Genomic DNA, 22,974 nt, shown 5'->3' with positions numbered 1-22,974 from the left:
AGCTACAGTTGTTTTTCTTCATGTTTCCAGGTAAGGAGCGCTCCACACTCTGGGATCAGGTGCAGTTCTGGGAGGACGTCTTCTTAGATGCTGTGATGTTGGAACGTGAGGGCATGGGGATGGACCAGGGACCTCAGGAGATGATCGAAAGGTTCACTAAATCTACAGTCTGTAATGAATTTGAGCTGTTGGGAGAGATCCACCGATTGCAATTCTCTTGGCTGATTCTTAAGTGTCTAATCTGCTAATTCCAACATACAAATAAACATTGTGTAGAGAGCTGTGCATATGACATATTAGTGACCAAAAAACAATCAATATTCAACGGCCTATAACTAAAACATGCTCTTTAGTTCAATTTTGTCCAGTTTTTGATCACAAGCTGATCACACTCGGTTCATCTCTATTCTGATTTTCAGATGCTACTTCTTAATCGAGTTTTTGCTCATATGCATTCAGGCTGAGCTTTATGAAACTTACCCAAGACTATTACATTTGCTTGTCTTGTGTAACACAGGTACAAATCCCTGGGTGAGCATGACCGGAAACGTCTGGAGGATGATGAAGACAGACTTCTGGGAACCCTGCTGCATAACATGATTGCTTACATGTTAATGATGAAAGTAGGGGAGCCTGTTTGTTAGTTCAAACATGGAGAAACGAATGTATTCTTTCCCCCTCTAACCTCCAGATGTCTAAACGTTCTATACATTTGTTTGTTTAGGTAACCAAAAACGACATAAAGAAAAAAGTGAGGCGCTTGATGGGCAAGTCCCACATTGGCCTCGCATACAGCCAAGAGATCAACGAGATACTGGACAAACTGGCTAATATGGTGAATATTTGTCTCCTTTTTAAATTTGTTTAGCTTGGTCTCGGTCAGTTTTTTTGTGATAGTAGCAACTTAAGCCAAATTATTTGTGTAGAATGGCCGTGAGCTGTCCATCAGGCCCAGTGGAAGCCGTCACATCAAGAAGCAAACGTTTGTCGTCCATGCTGGTACTGATACCACAGGAGACATCTTTTTTATGGAGGTATGTAATTCCTAGTGGAGCTTGTGGATTGTAACTCCTCTGTCCTGCTTTTTGAGAACAGACTGTCCTGTATTCATACATGTATACTAGGGCTGGGCGATATATTGAGATTTTAATATATATCGATATATTTTCAAACACGATATGGTACGAGACAATATTGTTTATATCGATTCAAAAAAAAAAAAAAAAAAAATCTTTTTTACATTTTTTTTTTTTATGATTTTGATATAGCTTATTTTGTGACAAATTGACTTGAATGTTTTATTTGAGATTTGCACAAATGTTTTGTTATTTGCACAACTGTCAACCTCAGTGGAAAAGTCTGCCTGTTACTGTCTACATTGTATTAATTGCACAGTGTATTTTAATTTAATTGTTATGCAGGAAAGGGATATTTGTTTTATTTTATTCAAGAAGCATTTTTATTCTATATATGCAGGCAGTTTATTTTTATTTCATTAGTTTTATACATTTTGATATTGTGCAGACCTCTGTTAATAAAGTACCTGTGTGACATTTTGCACGAGGCTTTGTATTAAAACTGACTGTTTTTTTAAGGGTTTGCCTCAGAAAAAAATGAAGCTAACAGAGATGCTATGCTATAATGCTTTGGGGGAAACCCCAATTAAGGCACAGAAAAAATATCGAGATATATATCGAGTATCGCCATTTAGCTAGAAAATATCGAGATATGACTTTTGGTCCATATCGCCCAGCCCTAATGTATACTAAAGTTTGCTCATCTTTGTTTCAGGTGTGTGACGACTGTATAGTCCTGCGCAGCAACATCGGTACCGTTTACGAGCGCTGGTGGTACGAGAAGCTCATCAACATGACTTACTGCCCCAAGACCAAGGTGTTGTGTCTCTGGAGACGCAATGGCCAAGAAACACAGCTCAACAAGTTCTATACCAAAAAGGTCAGAAATGGCATCCAGTGACTTGGTTGACTTCAGGTGAACGTTATTTATTCATTCATTTAACTTTAACCGTTTCATTATAGTGTCGTGAACTCTACTACTGTGTTAAAGACAGCATGGAAAGAGCTGCAGCAAGACAGCAAAGCATTAAACCAGGTAAAAATGTTGTTTTTTCCCTCCTGCTCCCTCTCTTTTTGGCCTTTCAACTAACGAGCCTTTTGTCAGGGATGACGAGTGGTGTCTGAAGAAATTCAGTTGGGTGTAACAAAGAGTGTGGTTTCACAATTAAATATATAATTTTATTGGGGTTAAAAAGCTGAAAATATTCACCATCTACGTCAGTATTCAGTTTACCAGACCTTTTTGGGAGAATACAAGCATCAAGTTTACTTTTGACATATTTAAAGGTTTTGTGTTTTATATTGGAGTAATTTCAGTCTGTTAAATATCCAAAGTAGAAAACTTTTTGCACACCGGGTTTGCAGAAAAGTGCGTCGGAGGAGGAAAGCTGCAGCCAAATATAAAAAGAAAACTCCTGCACACCTTCTTCTCACCGTGCATTCGTTTATTAGGCCAACGTTTTGGTCAGACCTTTTTTCAAGGCATCAATAAAAGAAATTAAAAAAAGCCTTGAAAAAGGTCTATGACCGAAATGTTGGCCTAATAAACGAATGCACGGTTAGAAGAAGGTATGCAGGAGTTTTCTTTTTATATTCGTCTGTTAAATATAAAACAAATTGAGTAAACAGAACTTGGCACCTCAGCAAAGCTAAAACCATCGTCCTCGGCATCTCTCTCTTAGGTCCGGAGCTGGGCGGAGAGTTCCCGGTCCAGGACATGAAGACTGGAGAAGGTGGTCTGCTCCAGGTCACACTGGAAGGAATCAACCTGAAATTCATGCACAGCCAGGTAAGAGGCCAGGACCACAGCAGAGGAACTGCCTCTCATCTCACATATGGGCATGAGAATATGAAATCACTCATGGTTCAGACTTCATATCGACCGTCTGTCCAACTCTCTGCTCGTCTCTTGTTTGCCTCAATACCATTTCCTTTCATTTTGTGACCTCTTCCTCTATTGCCATCAAAATATAGCTGCAAAAATGGGATGTATAACAATTCAGAGCTAGTTTGATTGGTATTGCGTCATACCTACTGCTTTCTTTTAGAGGAAGAGTCCCTGGTTGTGCTTTTTTATTTTTTTATTTCTAAGATTTGCTTTTTTGAGTTTAACTTTCTGTTTTTGTTTGTGTATTTGCATGCCTGCTTTCCCTAAACACCACATCCTGCCACACGCGTTTTCTTTGACATCTGTGGTGCTCAAACCTCATGTCCATTTACTGTGTGGGAGGAGTTGACGTGTTAATCTGTGTGTGTTGTGCAACAGTTGGAATACAGATGACCTCAAGCAGACTTTTCATTAATAATTGGCTATGTGATAGCAACTTTTGATTCAAGTTTGGACCCTTGAACATCATGTCTTGTCCTCATGTCTGTGTAGGCAGTGATAGTTGGGACTCATCCTTTTCTTCAGGTGGTTTAGAGTACAAAGGTGTGATTGTACTTTAATTTTTTTTATTTCTTTTTTTGTAGACGTTTCAATCTCTATTCAAGTTAATTGGCAGAGCGTTGCGACAACTAACAAATATCGTATGTATTTAATAACTTAAACCATCTAAGTGCAATGTTCCTACAAAGAGACAACACAAATGTTATTCAACTTACCTTTTAATGCAATATTTATATCTAAATTCTTGCCAAAACATAGACCCTTAATCAACTCCCTAAATCAGTAACTGTTAAAGTGAGCCAGTTTCCTTAAATACTGAAAATCAATAGCAATGTGGTGTTTTCTTCTTTGTTTAAATAAGCAGTACTAAAATAATGAATGAATTTTTAAAAAAAAATGTCCACAGAGCATTATCTATCCTGTTGACATTTTTCTTTTAAAATGAAGCAGAAGTTTAATATTCATCATTTTTGGTTTGAAAAGGAATAATAGTCGTGATTTTTTTGAAGTCTAAAAAGAGTAGATTTTTGGTTTTTCCTTTTGATCTAGAAGAACAATCAGTAATCATTCAACATTAATGCAACCGAGACTGGCATTTGGGGTTATACATAACTCAAAAAGACCAGAAATGGCTGCAGATTTATTTTCAGTCACCAGTTATCACAACAGACTGCAGCAGTGAGCGCTGCACCAAATAATTCACATCAGTTTTTACTATATCTGTTATTTGTAAGCTACATCAAACAGAAAGGTGGTCCAAAATATCAGTCAGTGCAGCTTTTTGACCAAATTTAAATTTGAAATAATACACAAAACATCTGCAGAGCTCCAGTAAACTTTAGCTAGTATGTTGCCACAATGACTACATTTACATGCAGTCAAAATTCGGGTTATTGCTAATATTCCGGTTACTGAAACATTTGGAAATAAATCTCGCTATCCCGGTACTTTCTACCGTCTACAAATGCCAAAATGGTCATATCCTTCATTACATTTATGAAGTGATTAGTCTCCTCCTCACTCCAAAAGTGTGGCGTGGTCTTGCGTTTCTCCGTGTTTATAAGAACTTCCTGGAATCAAAAGACCAAGATTCCTTGCAAACAGAGCATGCGCAGAAAACAAATTCATGTTCCGTTTGATGGGGATATTCCGTTAGGCGTTTTACATGACTGAATATTCAGGTTATGAAAGGAGTAACCCAGGGGTCGTTTTCGGGTTTTTAAAAACCGGAATATGAGCAAATTCAGGTTATTCAAAGGGGTTATTGGTGTTTACATGGCCGTGCAAAACCGGGTTATTGCTAATATTCTGGTTTTAAAAGGGTTATTGATGCATGTAAACGCAGTCACTGCTAAGCTGCTGCCTTGATTCCTGCTCGCTCTTCTTTGTCTTTTTCCGTCTCAGGCTCGTGTGCTGAAGTTGTGCTTTATAATCAAAAGACGCGACTGCCACCCACTTCCCTTACAATAAAACCTGAATATAATTAACCCAAGTTAAAGTTCTGTATTACTGATAAACGTACTTTTTGCAGGAACTTTGGTGCAGTTGTTACAGTGGCTCATAAATAGTCTTTACAAAGACACAGGCATAGTTACTTATGGGGGGGAAAAACATAGGATTTATAGGATTTTTTTTTTTATCAGCTGTTTAATAGGACTTCTTGGCAGACTGACTAAAAGTGACTAAACCCAGTGTTGTAATGGGTCGGGAAGTTGTGCAGTAAGATGTTGTCAGAGACGACATCCTTCACGGCAGTGGGATTTCCTGTCAATCAGTGACTGCCCTCATTTATCTGTTCTGCTGTGTGAGCAAGTTGCGTTGGTGCCAGCCCTTGTTGCTGGAGGAGGAGGCATGGAGGGCTCTGGGGGATTGAGATGTGTAAAGTCCAGGAAAACAAAGGTGAATTCAGTTCTCAATACCCTAGTTAACCTCTGGTCCTCTCTTTTTCTTTTTCTTTTCGGTTTGTTTTTATTTTAATTTTTCTCTTACTTCCCAGACTCTGGGGGTGAATCCTCTTGTGAGGGGTTTTTCATTATTGGCTCCGGTAACCTGTCAGCTAGATTCTTGATTTGAATCTGTGCGAGGCTCCTGTGCGTAGCGCCCTCTCGGAGCGCCGTCGAGTGTTTGTGCTCTTCTGTCCGATAATAATCCAAACCATTTCTCTCCCATGCTCTCTCCCCCTGCAAGGAGCGGAAGGTACACAACCTCTGCTGTGTTTGCTTATTAGCAGTTACATATTATTGGGTTCCTTTCGTTTTATCGTTTGTGTTTTTAATGTCCTAGTTGTATGCCGAGTCAAATTTTGTGTCTGTCTTCATTTTGTATGGAACTTCCATGTATGCATCATATGGGCCATTTTGCATCTCTGAGACTTTTCTTTTTCTTAAATCTATCTTTGTCGTAAATTTACCAAAGCAAAAGAAAAAACCTAATTTCTCCCACTTCTGATCCACTTCATTAATGAACGGAGTCATTTTGAAGTAGTGGTGAGCTTTGAGCAGACTAAATGCATTTCTCCTCATCGCCCATGAATGCGTTTGATCATGGAAACTTCTCATAGTGTGCTCCTCTTTTCTTTTCTTAGCTGTTAAGAGCTTGCATCCCATGCGTAGCTGTTCTTTTATTTTTACCTTTCATACTGAATAAGACAAGTTTAACATGGCTAATTTTTCAATATGAAGTGTTTATTCTTCATATCCGGTTGTGTTGAGTTAATAATGTTCTGTCTTGTTTTGTTTGTTTTTGTTTGTTTTTAGGTTTTCATAGAGCTGAGTCACATTAAAAAGTGCAATACAGTGAAGGGAGTCTTTGTCCTGGAGGAATTTGGTAATTACACCATCTATTGATTCTAGGCCTGTACTCGGCATGGCAGTAACTCAGCATCCTGGCAGTCAGACTGATGACGGCTCGTGAACATTTACTAAATTAGATACACTCAACTTGAGGCATGTTTCAAACTTGTGCTGCAGCGATTGATCAAGTGAATCAGAGGAGAGGATGTGGGTTTTAGTCACGTGGAAACGTTAAGGATAACACTTCATTTAACTTATTAGGAAGGGTTGGAGCCGACAGGAGAAGGGCTCATTCGTGGTACCGCATTTCATGCCACATGGTGTTTTTAAAGAATGACGCCGTGTAAGATGATGCTACACGGTGGTGAAATCCTGATTGGTAGTGGAACCTGCAGGAAACCAGTGACAACTGGTTTGACTGAAAGCGTCAAAGACTTTATAGAGAGAAGCAGCACGGAACAAAACCAGACAATGGTTGCACTGGACAATCTTCATCAATTTAACACTTCACACTTTGCTAACAACAGATTACGCAGTATGCAAAATACCACAGTAACTGGATGGTTTGCTACTTCCAGAAAAATCTCCAGAGTGCAATTGAGCAGTCCATACTGGATCCCATGATGCATCATGATACAATATGGAGGAAGGAGGCGTCACGTAACTGGCTTCTGCTGGTTGTTCTTAAAGTTGTACTAACAATGACTGCAGGACTAGTATGCAGGACATACTGTTTGCTACACTTAAAGTCCAGTACGTAGTATGTGATTTCAGAAATGTGTTTTGGAAAAGTTTCATCATAATGGTGAAACTAAAATAAGAGGATGATAAAATGTCTTCATTTTTTTGTTCTTTGCAAAGAGCAAAACAGATCAAACAATCACTACTACTAATACCACTGTCATTTAGCTTTTAGATTTTATCCAAAGCAACTCGCATCTGCGAGAACAATCCATAAGATTAATAACATTAGGTCCCTACAACTCAGATTTTTGTTGTCTATGACCTGGGATTTCTACAGTTGGATGACAAACTGGCACACCAACATAATCAAAAGTACTCTTCACCTCAGATTGTTTCACAAAATTCTGAGGCTGCCCCCAAGTGGTCACAATGTGTCACAACACCAGAGCGGAGGTCGAGCATGTTCAAGCCCATCAGGGGAATATACAGCAGACAACAGGTGATGGATTCTGGATTACAGCTGCATATTTCCCATGGTTTATATTCAGAAAGGAGGACACATTTTTCAAAACCAAGGGAGGAAAAAAATACAAAACATGAATCACATCCAAATCACATATGCAGATGGTTTGAAATCACTGCGATTATATTTCTTGAAGGCTGTGGCTGCTCGAATCAGATTTTATATAATCCTCTGTGTTTCTATGGTTACGGACAGAGGTGTAGAGAATCTACTGTTGGAAAGTTGCACCAGCAATTTGGCAATGATGTTACTGGACATTTTCAAATGTGTTTTTAGGCACCAACACGTTAATCAATTATGTTTAAAAGCACAGTTTCTTTCAGTACAACTGATTCGAAGTGATCAAGTCCAGTATACAGAAAAAGCTTTCTTTGTGGGGAATTATCTCTCGTGTCTGAAATGTTTTTGCATTGTGGCGAGAAGTCGGGGATTTCAGTCCGTGTCTGAAGTGAAGCTGTTTTAAGCAAAAGTTAGATCAGTCAGTCAGTGTTCAGACGAGGTGCACGGAGGTAAAGTTGAGTGTCTGGCTGGGTTACTGCCGTGCCTCTGTGCTGCTTTTGTAATGTTGCCCTCATCTTTGCCACTATGAAAACCTTCATTCTCCAGCAGGTAAAGTGTTGTCACCTTTCTTCTTCAAACTAAATGTGTGCCGATTATTTCACCACTCCATCTTCACATTGATCTTATTTTCCCACCTTTCCTCTAATAGTTTTCCTCATTATCCTTCATCACTTGCTTTTAATTTGGGAGATCACTCACGTGTTCATCATTTTCTTTATCTCCAAGTGGAGATCTTTGCGGTTGGGTGGAGGTTGAATAGAGATTTAATATTTCTCAGCCTCTTCATCAGTCCTGATCTCGGCCTCTTGGTGTCTGCTGTCTCTGGGTTCACAGTTACTAATGAAAAGTCCGTCTGTCCTGTGGACAGCGACGTGCTCCTGGGTCAAAGGATTTGGGCCTCTCGTAGCTGCTTTTCTGTGATGTCCTGTCAGTACACTGGTGTGGAGGGATTGGGGAGGGAGGTTGGGATTCCTTTTCTTCTTAGTTTTTTCCATTTTTCCTTTTCAGTCTCCTGATATGAGACATTTCTGGGTTTTTTGTCCTTATTGTGGGCCATGAACAGATGTCTTAACACAACCCCCCCCCTGACATCTGAGGTCATGGAAACTAATTCTAATGATTTTTAAACGTTTCTTTTAACATAACTGAATTTGGCCTAAAATGCATCTTTTGTCCTTGCTACTGTCTCTTTAAACTGAATTTACAGTTGTAATAGACTCTTCTTGACCCACAGTTCATTTCATATTGAAAGTCCAGCCCTGTAACCTCCCCAAAGCCTTCAAACATTAACTCATCAAAGTTCCTGCTGCCTTTGAATTCTTTGTTTTGTCTCTTGCACCGGCATAGTTCCTGAAACTAAAGAAGTGGTGATCCACAAGTACAAGACCCCCATGGTGAGTCGTCCTCTTGAGTTGGCGCTTCTACTTACTTTTTATTTCCCCCCCCATCACTTTAATTAGTGTAATAAACATTAGAGTTTACCACTAAAGACAAACATGATGCCTGTTGCATTGGTGTGAAGGTTTGAGCGAGGTATTCCTGAGTGGAAATTCCTCTCTGAAACGCAGCAGAGTCACGTCCAGTTCTGAGCAACGAGAGCTCAGTGGTTTTGTGTTGTGAGCAGAAACTGATGCAAATGTGCTGCTTGAAAGATTGTGAACGCACACCTGTCAGACTTTCACACAAGTCTTAAAAGAGGATGAGGAACGAGGACATATTATACAGAGGAAATGCTCCAGTTTCACATGTGTGAGTAGTAAGAGTCGGCATCTGGTGCAAGTTTCTAGTCAATCAAATTTGGAGACAGATGTACTGAAACTGTCCTTCAGATTTTTCTTATATTTAAACAAAAGTTACCGTATTTTCTGGACTATAAGCTGCACCTGCATATAAGCCGCATCCGCTCTATTTAAAAAAAAAAAAAAAAAAGATATACAAGCCGCAGATATTTATGTTGTTAGATTAGATATTTACTACGTGTACAGAAGGATTTTGAACTGTAAATGATGTACATGTTTGTACCTAAATAGATCTTTCCTAACAGTGTCTTTTAACACGGCAGCAACTTTGCTGATTAAAACGGGACAGAACCAAGAGAAAATAACCGGTATTTATTTATCTATTTATCTGTTTGAAATATGCTTCTACCTACTTCTATCTGCTAAAGAAGAAGTAGCGTACTCTTCTTTGCATTTATTTTGTCTTAGTTTTGATTCTAATTCCGGTTAAAGCGCCCCGAGCGCTGGAAAAAAATCCACAGAATAGCCGCATCTTTGTATAAGCCGCACGGTTCAAAACCTATGAAAAAAGTAGCGGCTTATAGTCCAGAAAATACGGTAATTGTTCAGTCAGTGATGGCAGGCGCTCCTTGTCCTGGTCTATCAAGAGTCCTAACTATGATGCTCCCACCACCATGCCTCACAGATGGGTAGGTTTTTAGAATCAAACGTGCGTTTTTCTTTCTCCAAATTTAACCGAGGCTGGAGAGCATTAAAAACCTCTTTTGTTTTTGTGATGTTACCCTTCCAGAGGTTTTGTAAATTTCAGACTTCAAAATGTGGTGCAGCTCCATGTTACTCTATCACTGCCTCCCCCCTCAAAAAAAACCCATCCAACTCTAATTTATACTTTAAATCAGCTGCTGATGCTCACAGTTCTAATAACATGAGCAAATATAATGTTTTTGTTGTCATTTATGATTTGTGTTCTACATAAAAAAAAACTAATTTGATGAAAAACTGACTACGATATTTGAAAAGTTGTTTTCTCCAACGGTCATAAAGCTTTACATCAGAACCAGTTTTCTCATGATGCTATTGAATGTGAAGACCCGTGTTCCTTGTATAACTGACAACTAACAGCATTTGTCACCTACTTGTACCGTCACCCTCCCTTTCCCGTCCCTCTGCAGGCACATCAGATCTGTTACTCGGTCCTCTGTCTCTTCTCGTACGTGGCGGCAGTGAAGGGGAAGGAGGCGGAAGGAAAACCCAAGATGTTGTCACCGAGACCGCTTCCAAGCTAGTCATCACCCTGAGCTTTCTATTCCTTTCTCTTTCCCTCCTTCAGTGTGCCTCAACTTGAAACAGCATCTCAGCTCCTAAGCCGGACTTTCGACAATCCCTGACTTTAAATCTAAGCACACACACTTCTGCTCTCTCTCCTTCTGTATATATAAGCTGAAAACCTCTTTCGTTCCAGTTGTGTAGACATGTTTGGTCTGTGATGATGTGTAAATACTTCACCCCCCTCCCCCACTGCTGTTGTCCCGATGTTCGCTCCGGCTTGTTCAATGTTTGCAGCTCTTTACCTTGGGAGAAGTGACTCCCCTCAGGCGCGTCTGCTTTGCGAGTCTCCTATTGTTCCAGCTGACAGGAACTGCTGTTTTTACCAACGTGAGATGTGCGGATTCCCCCCGCGGCAGAGTGCATGCAGGTCCCGTGCACAGCCTTGACATTTACCGCCCCGTCCCCGTCCCCGTCTCCATCCAACTGCGTGTTGTTCTGTGATATGTGGTCACTGTAAAGTTCAGTCTAAGTCCAAGTTTAAACCGGTGAAACATCCAGAGACCCTCTTATAGTGCAGGATGTTTCCATCCTGGAAAAGCTGTCGTATACTGCACCGGAGCAACGCATGTAAACGCTTCTTAATGGTGTGTGAACCCTAAAATACTGTGAGTGTTCTCAGATGTTCTCTCGCCCTCGACCGGCCCGCCAGGCTGAATTACTGTTCTAGTTCTACTGTAAGAGTTCTCGTCTGTGGTCTGCTGTTATTAAATGCATGTTACTATGAGGAAGAAAAATAAATATTATATATATATATATTTCTATATATAGTATTTATTTAATATATACATATATGAACTGTAGATTTGTCCAAAATGTTAATTTGCTAGATGTGCAATACTTAAGTAGTTAGCCACTGCTAGGGCCAGGTTAACGTAACCGACTTAACTGGCTTTCACAGGGTGAAGAATGTACTTTTTTTTTATTTTTATTTTTTTTATTGTTTTTTTTTTTATTATTGCAGTGTTTATTGATGACTCTGATATTGGTGTGACATGACTGTTCAAAGTGTCCTCTAAAGGGATCGGTCCATTACGCGAGACAAAACAGATGGTGGTCATCTTGTATTTAAGCCCCGCCCCCATCGCTCACGTCAGGGCAGGTGTTTTCAGACAGCAGGCGCTACAGATGCTCTGGAAAAATAAGTCGTCATTTCCTTATTGTTTTCCATCTGCGGGCAGCGTCAAATACATCCACGATTGAGCACGAGTCTTTATTTGTGCTCAGTTTAGAGGACGCTCGAGCCGCTGCCGTCATATTTGTGTATATTATCAATTTTGCATCCAAACAATAGCAAACATTCCTGCCAGACTTGCCGCATCTAAACATTGATAGATGTGTGGGCTATAGCTGCGTTCATTTGATTGATTTTTTTGCTTGTTTGTTTTAAGAGCCAGATAAGTCAGGACTACTGTATGTTAATCAGTCTGGCTTTAATGATTAGATGAACATAACTACTGACACCGGAAGTCACGACCTGAATGATATACTGGCAGTTTGATCAATAACAGCAACACGGCAGAGGAAATGGTGAATCTGCAAACTGTCTTATCTTCCTCTACTTAAACCTCTGAGGACGGCATGTTAAATCCCCCGGTACATGACACGACCAGCTGCTGGTAATGTCCTAAAATTTCTAGACTCCCTCCACCAGTCAGAAAAGTGACCTAGAACGACCTCCATGCAGGTTTTACTTTCCTCTCAGCGTTTGAAAAGGCTCAATGCTGCGGTGGAGTCGAGTTCTGTCCCAGAACATTAGGTCATCTTGGAAGAAGATAAACAAGCAAAAACACAGATGGAGAATCTCAGCTCCCTGCAGAAAACACCTGCTTTTACATGGTTGCTTACTTTGTCGGGGGTGTGGAGACTAAAATAAAACCACTGGAGTGAGATAGTTTTCTGTCCCGTGATTGACCTGTCAGATGTGTTGAAGCCAACCCTAGTCCTCACCTCCAGTAGGTCGTAGTGGAGGGAAAACAGAAGCTGAATCCGCACCCATCAACTTAAACTGTAAGAGTGTGTGTGTGTACGTGTGTACGTGTGTAGTTGTACTTTTTCTCCAGATCAGCAATATATTGGTAGAGCTATATCATTGGAAGAGGTTTATTTTGATCCTGACATGCTTGTATTTTTAGTAGTTCATCTGTGTAAGGAAAGGAAGATGGTGTTTCATAAACGCAGAACTCCACCTGAAGCACCTCTGGAACTGATCTGGGAATCTTTGCTCAAGTTAAAAAGGACCTTTTGTTTGCTTTCTTAACTGGAATATTACACATCCCTTCAGTCACTGTACCTGAATGGCTGCTGTTAAGAGAAAGGAAAAAAAAAAAGATGCCAGGCAGAAGTATTCCAGTAACTGAAAATATTTATAGAACATGTACAGCTTTGGCAATATAATAAAGTTGTCCCAGATGAAGCTATTTGTCTTTATTGTATTTTTATGAAAGAAAATGTACTGTATGAAGTGGAACAAGAATGAAAAGCTTTGAAAATGTATTCCAACAAGTGGTGTGAAACACGTTCTCAGAATGAAAGTTTACATTCAAGTTTTGAGTCCACACCGAAACTCAAACATATTAAAGTGTGCAAAGCTGGTAAAAGCAAAGGTTCTTGCACTAGATTAGCTCCAGGCACATTTCTGTCTATTCCCAACAGGCTTTATCTTAACTTCCTATTTTCCCTTCGATGGAATTACAGGATTTATAAAAAGAAGAATGGGAAAATGGTGAGATTTTAACTTTCAATCTTCTGTTACCGTGATGCTCAAATGGCAGTTTCCAGCTGCATTTACAGATGTGGATGAGGGATCATCGATATCAGAGTTCCCAACTGCATAAGCAATTACAAACAAATATCACCCTGGTAACCGTACTGAGATCTTTGTTATCCAGGACACTTTTCTCATTTTCTGCACATATCTATTATGATCAGCTGTTCAATTTAAATTTAAAAAAAAATATGATTTATGATTATTTTGATGGATGCAGAAATCCTGATAATTAAAAAATATTTATTCCCTGACTCTGGAAGCATGTCACACATTTATAGAATTTAATATTGAAATTTCCAAGGTAAACTTTGCAGGATAAATAAAATTTCATGACAACAGAACAAATGCTTGATATATGTTGTGTTTTTGGCCAGAAACACAGCATGACCTCAATATTTAATAAATAAATGCTAAATGAAAGAAGACATCGCTCACTGTGGTCAAGTGGAGTCTGTCTGAAGTGCTTGTCATCACAATATTTACTCTTTTTTTTTTTTTTTTTTTTACTTGATTACAATGTTTTTATCATTGATTGGAGCCAAAATTGGAATTGCGAGTAAAAAGATCAATTGCACAGCCCCAACTCACGCAACAACTCTGTAATGCCCCGAAACGATACCCAGTTTATTGGGTAAGACTTAAATAAAATTCTATTTCAAAGTAAGTTTGTGTAGAACTGACATTATTTGGATGCCCACCAGGTTTTAAAAGGTTAAATTTCAAGCTGCTGCACTCCCAGTTATTTACAAGATAAAGGTACATTTGTAAGTTTGTTTTACAAGGTAGAATTCTTTTCTGAACGGTATATGTAACGACACATTTTGTCAACATCCTGATACCGTATCTGGAAAACGTTGGCACATCGGCAGTAAACTTAGGCAGAGAAGTTAACACGTATTAGTCACCTCAGGTTTCCCTCAGGAGGACTGGTGCCGTCGTCGTTAAAGGCAGTAAAGACAGTAAATCACATGACCGAACAGGTAGCGAGATGTTTTACAGAGGAAAGCAGGAACTCGCTTATATCCCAACATCACCACACAGCGTACAGGTAATCTTTGTTTCTTGCTGCTCCTGTGCTCATCCAGGGTCACAGATCACCGAGTTTGAAAAAGTCATGAAGGATCAAATCAAACAAGAAAAGTGAGGAACAGAAAATTCAATTTTCTTTGCTGGAAAAGTAGGATGTGAATCTGTAAACAGGAAGTCTTGAGCCAAATATTTCCACCGAAGAACTGGGAATGATAGATTGTTTCAGAAAATTAATAAGGACAATGTATACAACTAAATGTAAAGTTTCATTAAAATAAAAAAAAAACTAAACAGGTCAGTTCAAAAGCATCTTCACACCAAATCAAGAGGCTTTTGTTCATCTTTGCATTATTGTGTTGCACCAAGTTTCATATTTGCGACTTCTAAACTTTACAGACTTTTTCCATTAAACCTGAATGACGGGTCAGAGATTTTCCTCTTGACTTGTTTTTGCTTTGCTGTGCTCTCGGAGCGACTCTAGTGTTCTAGTTTTATATCCCCTCGCAAAAAGGCAGTCTACCTATTTAAATGCGGCCGAGTCTCCACGGCTCATACGTCCTCGTGCACGGCTTTGCGGAGGATCCGGAGACGAGACATGACTTCGTCCCAGTCCAGGTAGGCTCCCTCCAGGTGTCGCAGCCTGTCCGGCCGGCTCTCGTAGCTCCTCCTCCCGTGCAGGAGACGCCAGTTGTCGAAGGTCACGATGTCACCTGTAATGGAAAAGCAGAGGCTGGGATTCATTCCTCTGCTGCTCGACGCTGGACCGCACACGCAGACGGGCACATTCACGAGTTTCAAGGAACTTCATGATTGGGGTCACGGGGATGAAAGCATCCCGACGAGGAGCCGTAAATTACGCTGCTGAAACCGGCAGCAGCAACCTGCAACTTTTTTTCTGTTTTCATTTCTTCATGTTAATCACTGGAGGCTGCAGACTCTTTTCTGAGCAGGTTATTTCAAAGGTTTTACCAGCATTGTGTAACTTGATTAGTCCTACAGAGATGGAGATCAAAGTGACATGTTGACCACAAAGATTGTGTAGCAGCGAGTTTAAATTACTTCCCTCAGGTAGACGATACAGTGGACCAAAGGCAAACAGGAACATATTTAAAAACTCATTCATTCCCAACGCCGTTAAGGCTCTGAATGAGGGCACGTCTCTGTAGACTTGTCTTTTATGTACATGTCCTTGTTGTTCCTCTTTTTTTGCCACTAAGATGTTTTAGGTGTAAATGTTAAAGGAGCTTGAGGCTCCTTTTAAGAAATGAGACTCTCTAGCGCCACCCTTCACCACGACGGCCGTCGGGGGTACTGCAGCCAACAGTGAAGCCGGCACGGGAGAACGGGGAGAACGCACATGCAGCGTCATGTGACGTCACATCCGCAGCCCAGCGCGGGAAATTCGGGACCGAATTGCAGCACATTTTGCAGCACACAGCCTGTTCAAGGCAAAGGAGAGATACACTAGAGGGCTCATTCTTTTGGGTTTGGAACGCTTCATCTGACATTATTACTAGAAAACTTAAAATGTATACGGATTTTTTTCATAAATCTTGCCACAATCCGGCCTCAAGCTCCTTTAAGTGTTTGTTGATATGTCATGTTACTGTGGTTTTTTTGTATTATGAGACAAAAGACAAATCTCTACTTGTGGACAAATACATTAACTACCTAACTTGGACATCAATGAGCCAGTCTATGTTTAGTTGACTACAAGAATGAGTATCTTCTGTTTTCTCGGAGTATACTGACGCTTTCATTTCATTTTGCCTTGTCCCTTTTCTTTTTCTTTTTTTTAATTTAATCTCAGGCACAATGTTATGCAGAGGAGCCCTTTAGCGCAGTGGGCACAGATTAATTCTCCTTCCTTTCTAACAAAGGCTAAGGTTTGGAGCGGGCACACTGACCTGGCTCCATGGTGTAGGTGACCACGTTCTCCGGCCGGTTCATGATCTGCACGTAGGCCTTCAGGGCTCTGTAGAACGGCTGCACCTGATGCACGGGCAGGTCCAGCACAGAGTTCCTGGTGGCGTTGTTGTAGTTTATCCTCACAACTCGGCCCTCAGAGTCAACACTGAACAAAGAGGACAATGGAAAACAAAGTTAAAGTCAGCCGAGCAGGAGTTTTTAGCTGAGACACAGAGTTCATGTCATCAGTTTGAGTACAGCTTCTGTATTTTGAGATTGTATAATTGCTCAGACAAATCAATAGATAAAACCATTAGTGGTGCGACGGATCATCATTGATCCGTTCGGATCAATATCTTCGGTTCGCCACACACATGATCCGCAGATTGATTTATGAAGAAAAAAAAGAAGCTGTGCAAGTTCAGTCCACACACCAGCCTGGTCGTGAGCGGAGGAACGGCAGAGCATCATTTAAATCCCCTGAACGGCAGCGTCTCGGCTTCCCTGTCAAATATAATGATGAAGGGACGAGGTCGGTGGAGGAAACCGTGACGTGTGTCGGCACTGTGGCACAAGAAGGCCGTGTGACAGTGGAAACACATCAAGCATGGCCGCATATTTGAAGCGACTTCCCCCCGGTGTTTCACTGACAGCAGTAAAGACGGAGGCTGCTCAACAACCGCATCAGCGCTGCAGTTCTGCAGCCCCTTGTTGCACAATCCCAGCGAGCTAAAGCCCTCACAAACACTATGGGCGTGTTTAGAGGTGCAGACAGGGAACATAGCGACTGCAGAGAGGTCCACGCTCTCCCCAGACGAATAGACGCCCTTGTCTTTGTGAAGAAGGATTTGCTTTAATAAGCTCAGGTATGCTTTGCTTTCTTTCCTTTACTCTTCTTTGATGAAGTGGACATTGGCTTCAGTTCACTATCCATGTTTCAAGGAGGATGACTTGCCTTCTGATGTTGCACTTAAATCGTTTTTCCTTAATTATGTTAAGAGGAAGATTATGCCTTGTACACTTTAAGTTGATATATTTCCATTTAATAATATGAAAGTGATAATAAACGAAAAGACAAAACGTTTATGTCTTATCTTTTTTTGGGGGGGGGTTTTGCTGACTGAGAAATGATCTGATCCATGGGTTTTTCGATCCGTTACACGCTTAAAAACCATTAATTATGAAATTACTGTCATCATCTGAAAAGCCTGATTAAGAGTTGATGCATTCCCATGTCCAGAAGTTTACTGCTCACCAAATGCACCCGGATATGCTAACTACAAAACAAACCTAATGCAGGGAATACTGCATCTTCCCTAGATTTTGCAGGAATAGAGAGTCAAGGTCGACATTCTCCTCCTGAGCAGCAGATGGCAGTGTCTCACTTAGAATCAAAAGCATGAACACAAACTCCCTGCTGCCGGGTTTTAATGCCGTCTCAATCCTCCCTCCCCAGTAAATGCACCTGCATCTGAGTAAACAGCCGGCTGAGCGGCCCTGCAGCACTTACTCGATGATGCATTTCTTGGACTGCAGCATGAAGTCGCAGTAGTCCGTCCCGGTGTCGGTGAAGTCCACCAGCAGCGAGCTGAGAGCCCTGAAGGCCTCGGGGTCTTCTCTCTGCAGCTTCTCAGCCATGTGGAAACCATCCACCACCTCGCTCTCTCCTCCTTCCACAGCCTGGTTGATGCAGTGCAAGAACTGCACCTTCAACATCACAACAAACACATTTTACAACCCAAACTCCTAAAGAAGGAAATGCCAGGCATGTTTCAGAGCTGAGGCCATTCCTGTTCAGAGCTGTTTTCATCGTCTAAACAGAAAAGTGGGGTTTTTTTACTCACTCCAGGTGCAAAGTGCAGTGCGGGGTAGTCTGTATGCAAGCTCAGCTTCCCTGAAGTGTAGGCCACATTGTTTGCCATGGGTTTGTCCTGGACCTGCCACGTATGCCTGAGAACAGTGATAACATTCATTAATTAAACCCACTTTCATTATTCAACTTAAGCTTTAGAAGATCAGAAACAACAATTAAGCTGTAAAGAGAAAAGGATGAGATGAGATGAAGTCCGGGAGGGATCCCCGTGGGGGAAAACGGAGCTGCTTCACAGGAATGCTTAGACTACAGACTCTTAAACAGATTCTTCATTGACATGCAGCGGGAGTGGAGCACTAATGAGGGAAAGTTATCTCCCGTGCTCTGTTTGCGTGCCTCGGTTCGGATGTAGCCTGAGTCGTTAAAGTCTCTCTGACGGCAGGCCCTCATCGGCTGACGGAGGTAAAGCTTTACGCTCCCCACCTCCGGTCTGACACCAGCTAATATCTCTGCTTTAAAAAGAGCTGAAATACTTTAAGTTGTTTTCCCCGTCTCTGCCCTGAAATAATCAACACGGCAGTAAGAGCTGAAGTGATGAAAGGGCCAGTAGACACGTGAAACGCAGCTACAGATCAATTAGAAGTGGGGATATTTGATCTAAACACCTGTCTAAATCAATCTCAATGCTTCTCTCAATACAACATCTAACTACCGTATTTTCTGGACTATAAGCCGCTACTTTTTTCATACGTTTTGAACCGTGCAGCTTATACAAAGGTGCGGCTATTCTGTGGATTTTTCTTCCACCGCTCGGGGCGCTCTAACCAGAATTAGAATCAAAACTAAGACAAAATAAATGTAAAGAAGAATATGCTACTTCTTCTTTAGCAGATAGAAGTAGGTAGAAGCAGATTTCAAACAGATACATAGATAAATAAATACCGGTTATCTTCTCATTACAAGCAAAAAAATCTTATTTTAAGTGAAAATCTACTTGAAAACAGGTGGAAATTGTTGTTTTTTCCAGTGAAGAGTCTTGTTTTAAGTGTAATGAGATTTTTTTTGACTAAAAATGAGACATTTTAACTAGAAATAAGACAAATATTCTTGTTAAGATTTTGAGTTTTTGCAGTGTAGGAAAGGATCTATTTAGGTACAAACATGTACATCATTTACAGTTCAAAATCCTTCTGTACATGTAGTAAATATCTACAACATAAATATCTGCGGCTTGTATATCTTTTTTTTTATTATTTTTTTTAAAATAGAGCGGATGTGGCTTATATGCAGGTGCGGCTTATAGTCCAGAAAATACGGTAATTTAGATTTTCTCCTGTAAATCCTTTTTTTTTTTAAATGAACAAAAACAACAAAAGCAGGTTTTGTTCCGGCTAAAATATGATCAGCGGATGCTGCAATTGCTCGTGATTTAGTGGGAAGTGAGATTCATCAAGAAGGAGCCTGGTTTTACCCGTAAAACGTCAGCCTCAGGTATCCGATCCTCTCGGCCAGTCTGGCCACCTGGCCCTGCTCCACCGGAGCTCCCTTCAGGTACACGATGCCGACGCGCCGCAGGGCCAGGAGCCAGGCGAACGCCGCCTTATCGTCATGGAGCACTTCGTGATAATCGGCTGTGGGAATGCGCAGGTTGGAATCCCAACAATAACGTTCTGAAATGAGAAACACAGACAGAGAAGTTCGTCATCCACTCTCCTCCACCAAAGGGAGAAACGAGTATCGTAGAATAACAGAGCTGGTAGCTTGTTACGTGATGCCTCATCCGTTTTTCTTCTCCATGTTGGGGAACCTTGTATTTATTTGTATTTATTTTATTTAGCACAATTTCAAAAATAGTGCAAGGAGGGAACGAAGCCCAGAGGGCTTGTACAGAGTTCCACTCCCGTCATCTACTGTAAACAGAAAATTAAATGTACAAACATAGGAAAAATCTAATTATAAACATGAAAATAAAACAAGGATACATAATAGAGAATACATTGAAAAATTAGGACATGAGATGTTTTTTCAGCAATTTTTTGAAGGATATAAATGACAATGTGGACCTCAGATCTAAATTGTTCCAGAGTTTAGGACCTCTAAATGAAATATTAAACCGATGAAAAGATGTTCGACAGAAGGGTAAATGTAGATTGACACGGTGTCTAGTAGAGTATGAATGCAAGTCAGATAAAAAACTAAAGAAATTATGAAAGGTGTCCGGAAGATCTTGCTTATTGTTGATAAACTTGTGCACAAATAAACATGAGTGAAAAACATTGAGTTTATAAAATGTTAACCTTTGTTAACATCTTGTTACAAGAGAGCCTGCGTGTCCCGTTTCTAATGCATCTTCACTCCACGCCATGCAGATAAATCTCATTATGTTTGTGTTCAGCTGAATGACAGACGAACTCTGCCATGTGTGAGCTTTGTCACTGAAGACATCTTGTTGTGTTCAGTTTACATAATGGACACGACTACTATCTCCTAATAAGCACATATTGTAGACGTGCCTATGTGATAGATTGTTTGTTATATTTTTCTAATCCAAATATAAAACAATTACTACCATTGTTCCCCCTGCTTACAGGAACCCATGACATTTTAAATGATGCAGCCTGCCGCAGCTTGCAGAAGTCTCAACACACACACGAAGACGAATGTCTGGCTGAAAAAAAAAAAGTCAGCGAGTCTCCATCAGACAGAAGTGGAAAAAATCCTTCCATAGCTCTCCACCCAGCTGGCTCCACTCCTTTTTCCATGAAGCCTCTCTCTCCAGTGACTCCCAAAGAAACAGCTGCTAAGTCCATTAGCGAGAGCAGGACTGAGCACGGGAGGCTGTGTACCTGGCTGCTGTTTATGGGCCCTCTTCACATGTCTCTTCACTATCCTCAAACTTAAAACAACCCTTAAATCGGATTAACTCCATGCACAATTTATCCTTATCTAAAGTGTCTAAAACCACTAAAGAAAAAAAAAAGTGATTGTTACTGCGAGGGCTGTGAAGATTCAGAGATGCAACAAAAGTGACTTCAACTGGTGATGTGGAATTTCAATGCCCGTCTTTAAAGGCGGTGAGGCATGAAGCGCACACCGATGCTACGGTTATCATGACTCACAGACCTCCCCCCAGGCTGTTGTCACAAATAATCAGTTTCTGGCTTCACAATTCAAATGGCCAAGAACTTGTTACAACTTGGCATGAGGGAGAGAGAGAGAGAGAGGGAGACGGGGAGAAAAATACAGACAAGAGCATGAGAAACTGGGGCAAAGGTCAAACCTGAATGTTACAATTACTTGTGAAACTGGACCTGAACGACTCGGGCAGACACCACATTGTTTCAGCTTTTTCGGTTGGGGGTGTCACTTGTGACAAAGGGGTTACGAATGATTGCAGTCTGCACATAGATCAGCTGTGCAGTCCTGGCTGCAGTTCAGCAGGAATCTCATTCTGGGAACGCTTCACGCCAGCTGCTATCAGGAGAGTTCACGGTGTGCCTGCTGGGTTCAATAAAATATGAGAACTCCGTCTAATCATGTAATCTGCACATCAGCTTGCTTTTGACTGGGAAGAATAACAACAAATCTGAGTCGTGAAAGATCAAAAACCAAATTCTTTTAGTGTCAGGTCACTCTGGTCCCACAGAAACGCTCTGAGAGGATGTTTTCGGCTGAAGTGCTCCTGATACAAATCAAAGTTTTGAACAGATATCTGACATTTAGCTGGAAAGTAAGTTCATAAATTCTGTAGCTCGGTCCAGGTTGAGGATTTTAATAAAAGCAACAATACTAGTACTTTGTACTTGCTTTCCAAGTTACTCTTATCCAAAAATCTGCAGCAGTCATGGATCAGATCGTCTCAATTGAGTAACTAGAAAAACATCCTGCAGGTTTATGCACTAAAACCCAAGGAGTTCTTACTCCGCTGATGCTCCACTTCTCCACCAAGTGCATGTGTAATCTTTCTGGTTCCGGTTGATAACCCACAGAGAACTTTCCTTCACTACTGTCATGGAAGTCAACCCCCAGAAAGGTATTACATGTTTTTTTAATGGATTTTCATCACCACAGAATTTATAATCAAACCTTAACATCAGTTCTATCAGGACTGATTTGGTCAAATATGCTACTCTTTTCATGTGCATTCATTTACAGGTATGGCTCTGCTCCGGGAACTCTCTGTCCTTCAACGTGCATACATGCAGCGCCTGAGGCAGCGGGAGCAGCAGCAGAGACCCCTCCGGGTACAGAACAGAGGAAGCATGACCAACAGCAGACATGACACCGGAGTCACACACGGTTTGGTAATTATGAAATGTGGGGGGGCCGTGAAGAAGCTGCAACAACAGCAAGAAGCTTAAATAGCACATGCTGTATGAGATCTGTCTGTTGGCTGAAGAAAAGTATGGTCTGATTGGGGATTGGGGACAATTACCATTGCAAGTTGGAAATATTTATATTTAGAGGCCTAGGTTGGTTCTTGGATGCCATCCTGCTCTAGTGAGGAGAGCCGGCGGCAAAAAACTGACCGCCCAAAACAAACCTGACTATTCAGTAGTAAACCAGTTAATATATACACTTGCTGGCCACTTCGTTCCTGAACATGAAGCTGGTGAAGGAAGGTGATTTAAGTCAGTGGTTCCCAAACTTTCTGTGCCCAAGGCACACCAAAGGACAAATAAAAATGTCAAGGCACACCTATTGTGCAAAATAGCCTTATAACACGTGTTATCACTAATATCATCTGTTTATCTGTTAAGTTTATTATTTACTAATGCCAAATAAGATATGACAAAGACAACATAAGTGCATTCAAAGTAGTATATAGTAAATTAAAATAATTATTTTTGTCTAGTTGTATACTA

The 22,974-nt window shown here is 40.9% G+C and overlaps 2 protein-coding genes across 36 annotated transcripts in view; one reads left to right on the top strand and one right to left on the bottom strand.

The window, feature by feature from the left end:
* The window catches only part of madd (MAP-kinase activating death domain), a 47,721-nt gene extending 34,547 nt beyond the window's left edge, over positions 1–13,174 (top strand). For 23 of the 35 annotated variants that reach the window (XM_061739066.1, XM_061739065.1, XM_061739061.1 and 20 more), the window contains 10 exons: positions 31–151; positions 518–623; positions 725–835; positions 927–1,034; positions 1,792–1,956; positions 2,040–2,112; positions 2,759–2,865; positions 6,222–6,291; positions 8,872–8,918; positions 10,436–13,174. In XM_061739066.1, coding sequence (XP_061595050.1) covers positions 31–151; positions 518–623; positions 725–835; positions 927–1,034; positions 1,792–1,956; positions 2,040–2,112; positions 2,759–2,865; positions 6,222–6,291; positions 8,872–8,918; positions 10,436–10,549 — 1,022 coding nt within the window. In that variant the 3' untranslated portion in view covers positions 10,550–13,174. The remainder of the gene's footprint in view (positions 1–30; positions 152–517; positions 624–724; positions 836–926; positions 1,035–1,791; positions 1,957–2,039; positions 2,113–2,758; positions 2,866–6,221; positions 6,292–8,871; positions 8,919–10,435) is intronic. The other 12 variants (XM_061739077.1, XM_061739072.1, XM_061739076.1 and 9 more) reach the window with 1 other exon arrangement.
* A 679-nt stretch (positions 13,175–13,853) lies between these two features.
* The window catches only part of bbox1 (butyrobetaine (gamma), 2-oxoglutarate dioxygenase (gamma-butyrobetaine hydroxylase) 1), a 30,493-nt gene continuing 21,372 nt past the window's right edge, over positions 13,854–22,974 (bottom strand). The window contains exons 3-7 of the mRNA XM_061739080.1: positions 19,581–19,779; positions 18,141–18,246; positions 17,807–18,003; positions 16,296–16,462; positions 13,854–15,098 (exon numbers count right to left, since the gene is read on the bottom strand). Coding sequence (XP_061595064.1) covers positions 14,938–15,098; positions 16,296–16,462; positions 17,807–18,003; positions 18,141–18,246; positions 19,581–19,779 — 830 coding nt within the window. The 3' untranslated portion in view covers positions 13,854–14,937. The remainder of the gene's footprint in view (positions 15,099–16,295; positions 16,463–17,806; positions 18,004–18,140; positions 18,247–19,580; positions 19,780–22,974) is intronic.

The sequence above is a fragment of the Cololabis saira genome, chromosome 2 (assembly GCF_033807715.1).
Source record: "Cololabis saira isolate AMF1-May2022 chromosome 2, fColSai1.1, whole genome shotgun sequence".
Lineage (NCBI taxonomy): Eukaryota > Metazoa > Chordata > Actinopteri > Beloniformes > Belonidae > Cololabis > Cololabis saira.
The sequence above is the reverse complement of the archived record's forward strand: the minus strand, read 5'-3'. Positions and strand labels throughout refer to the sequence as shown.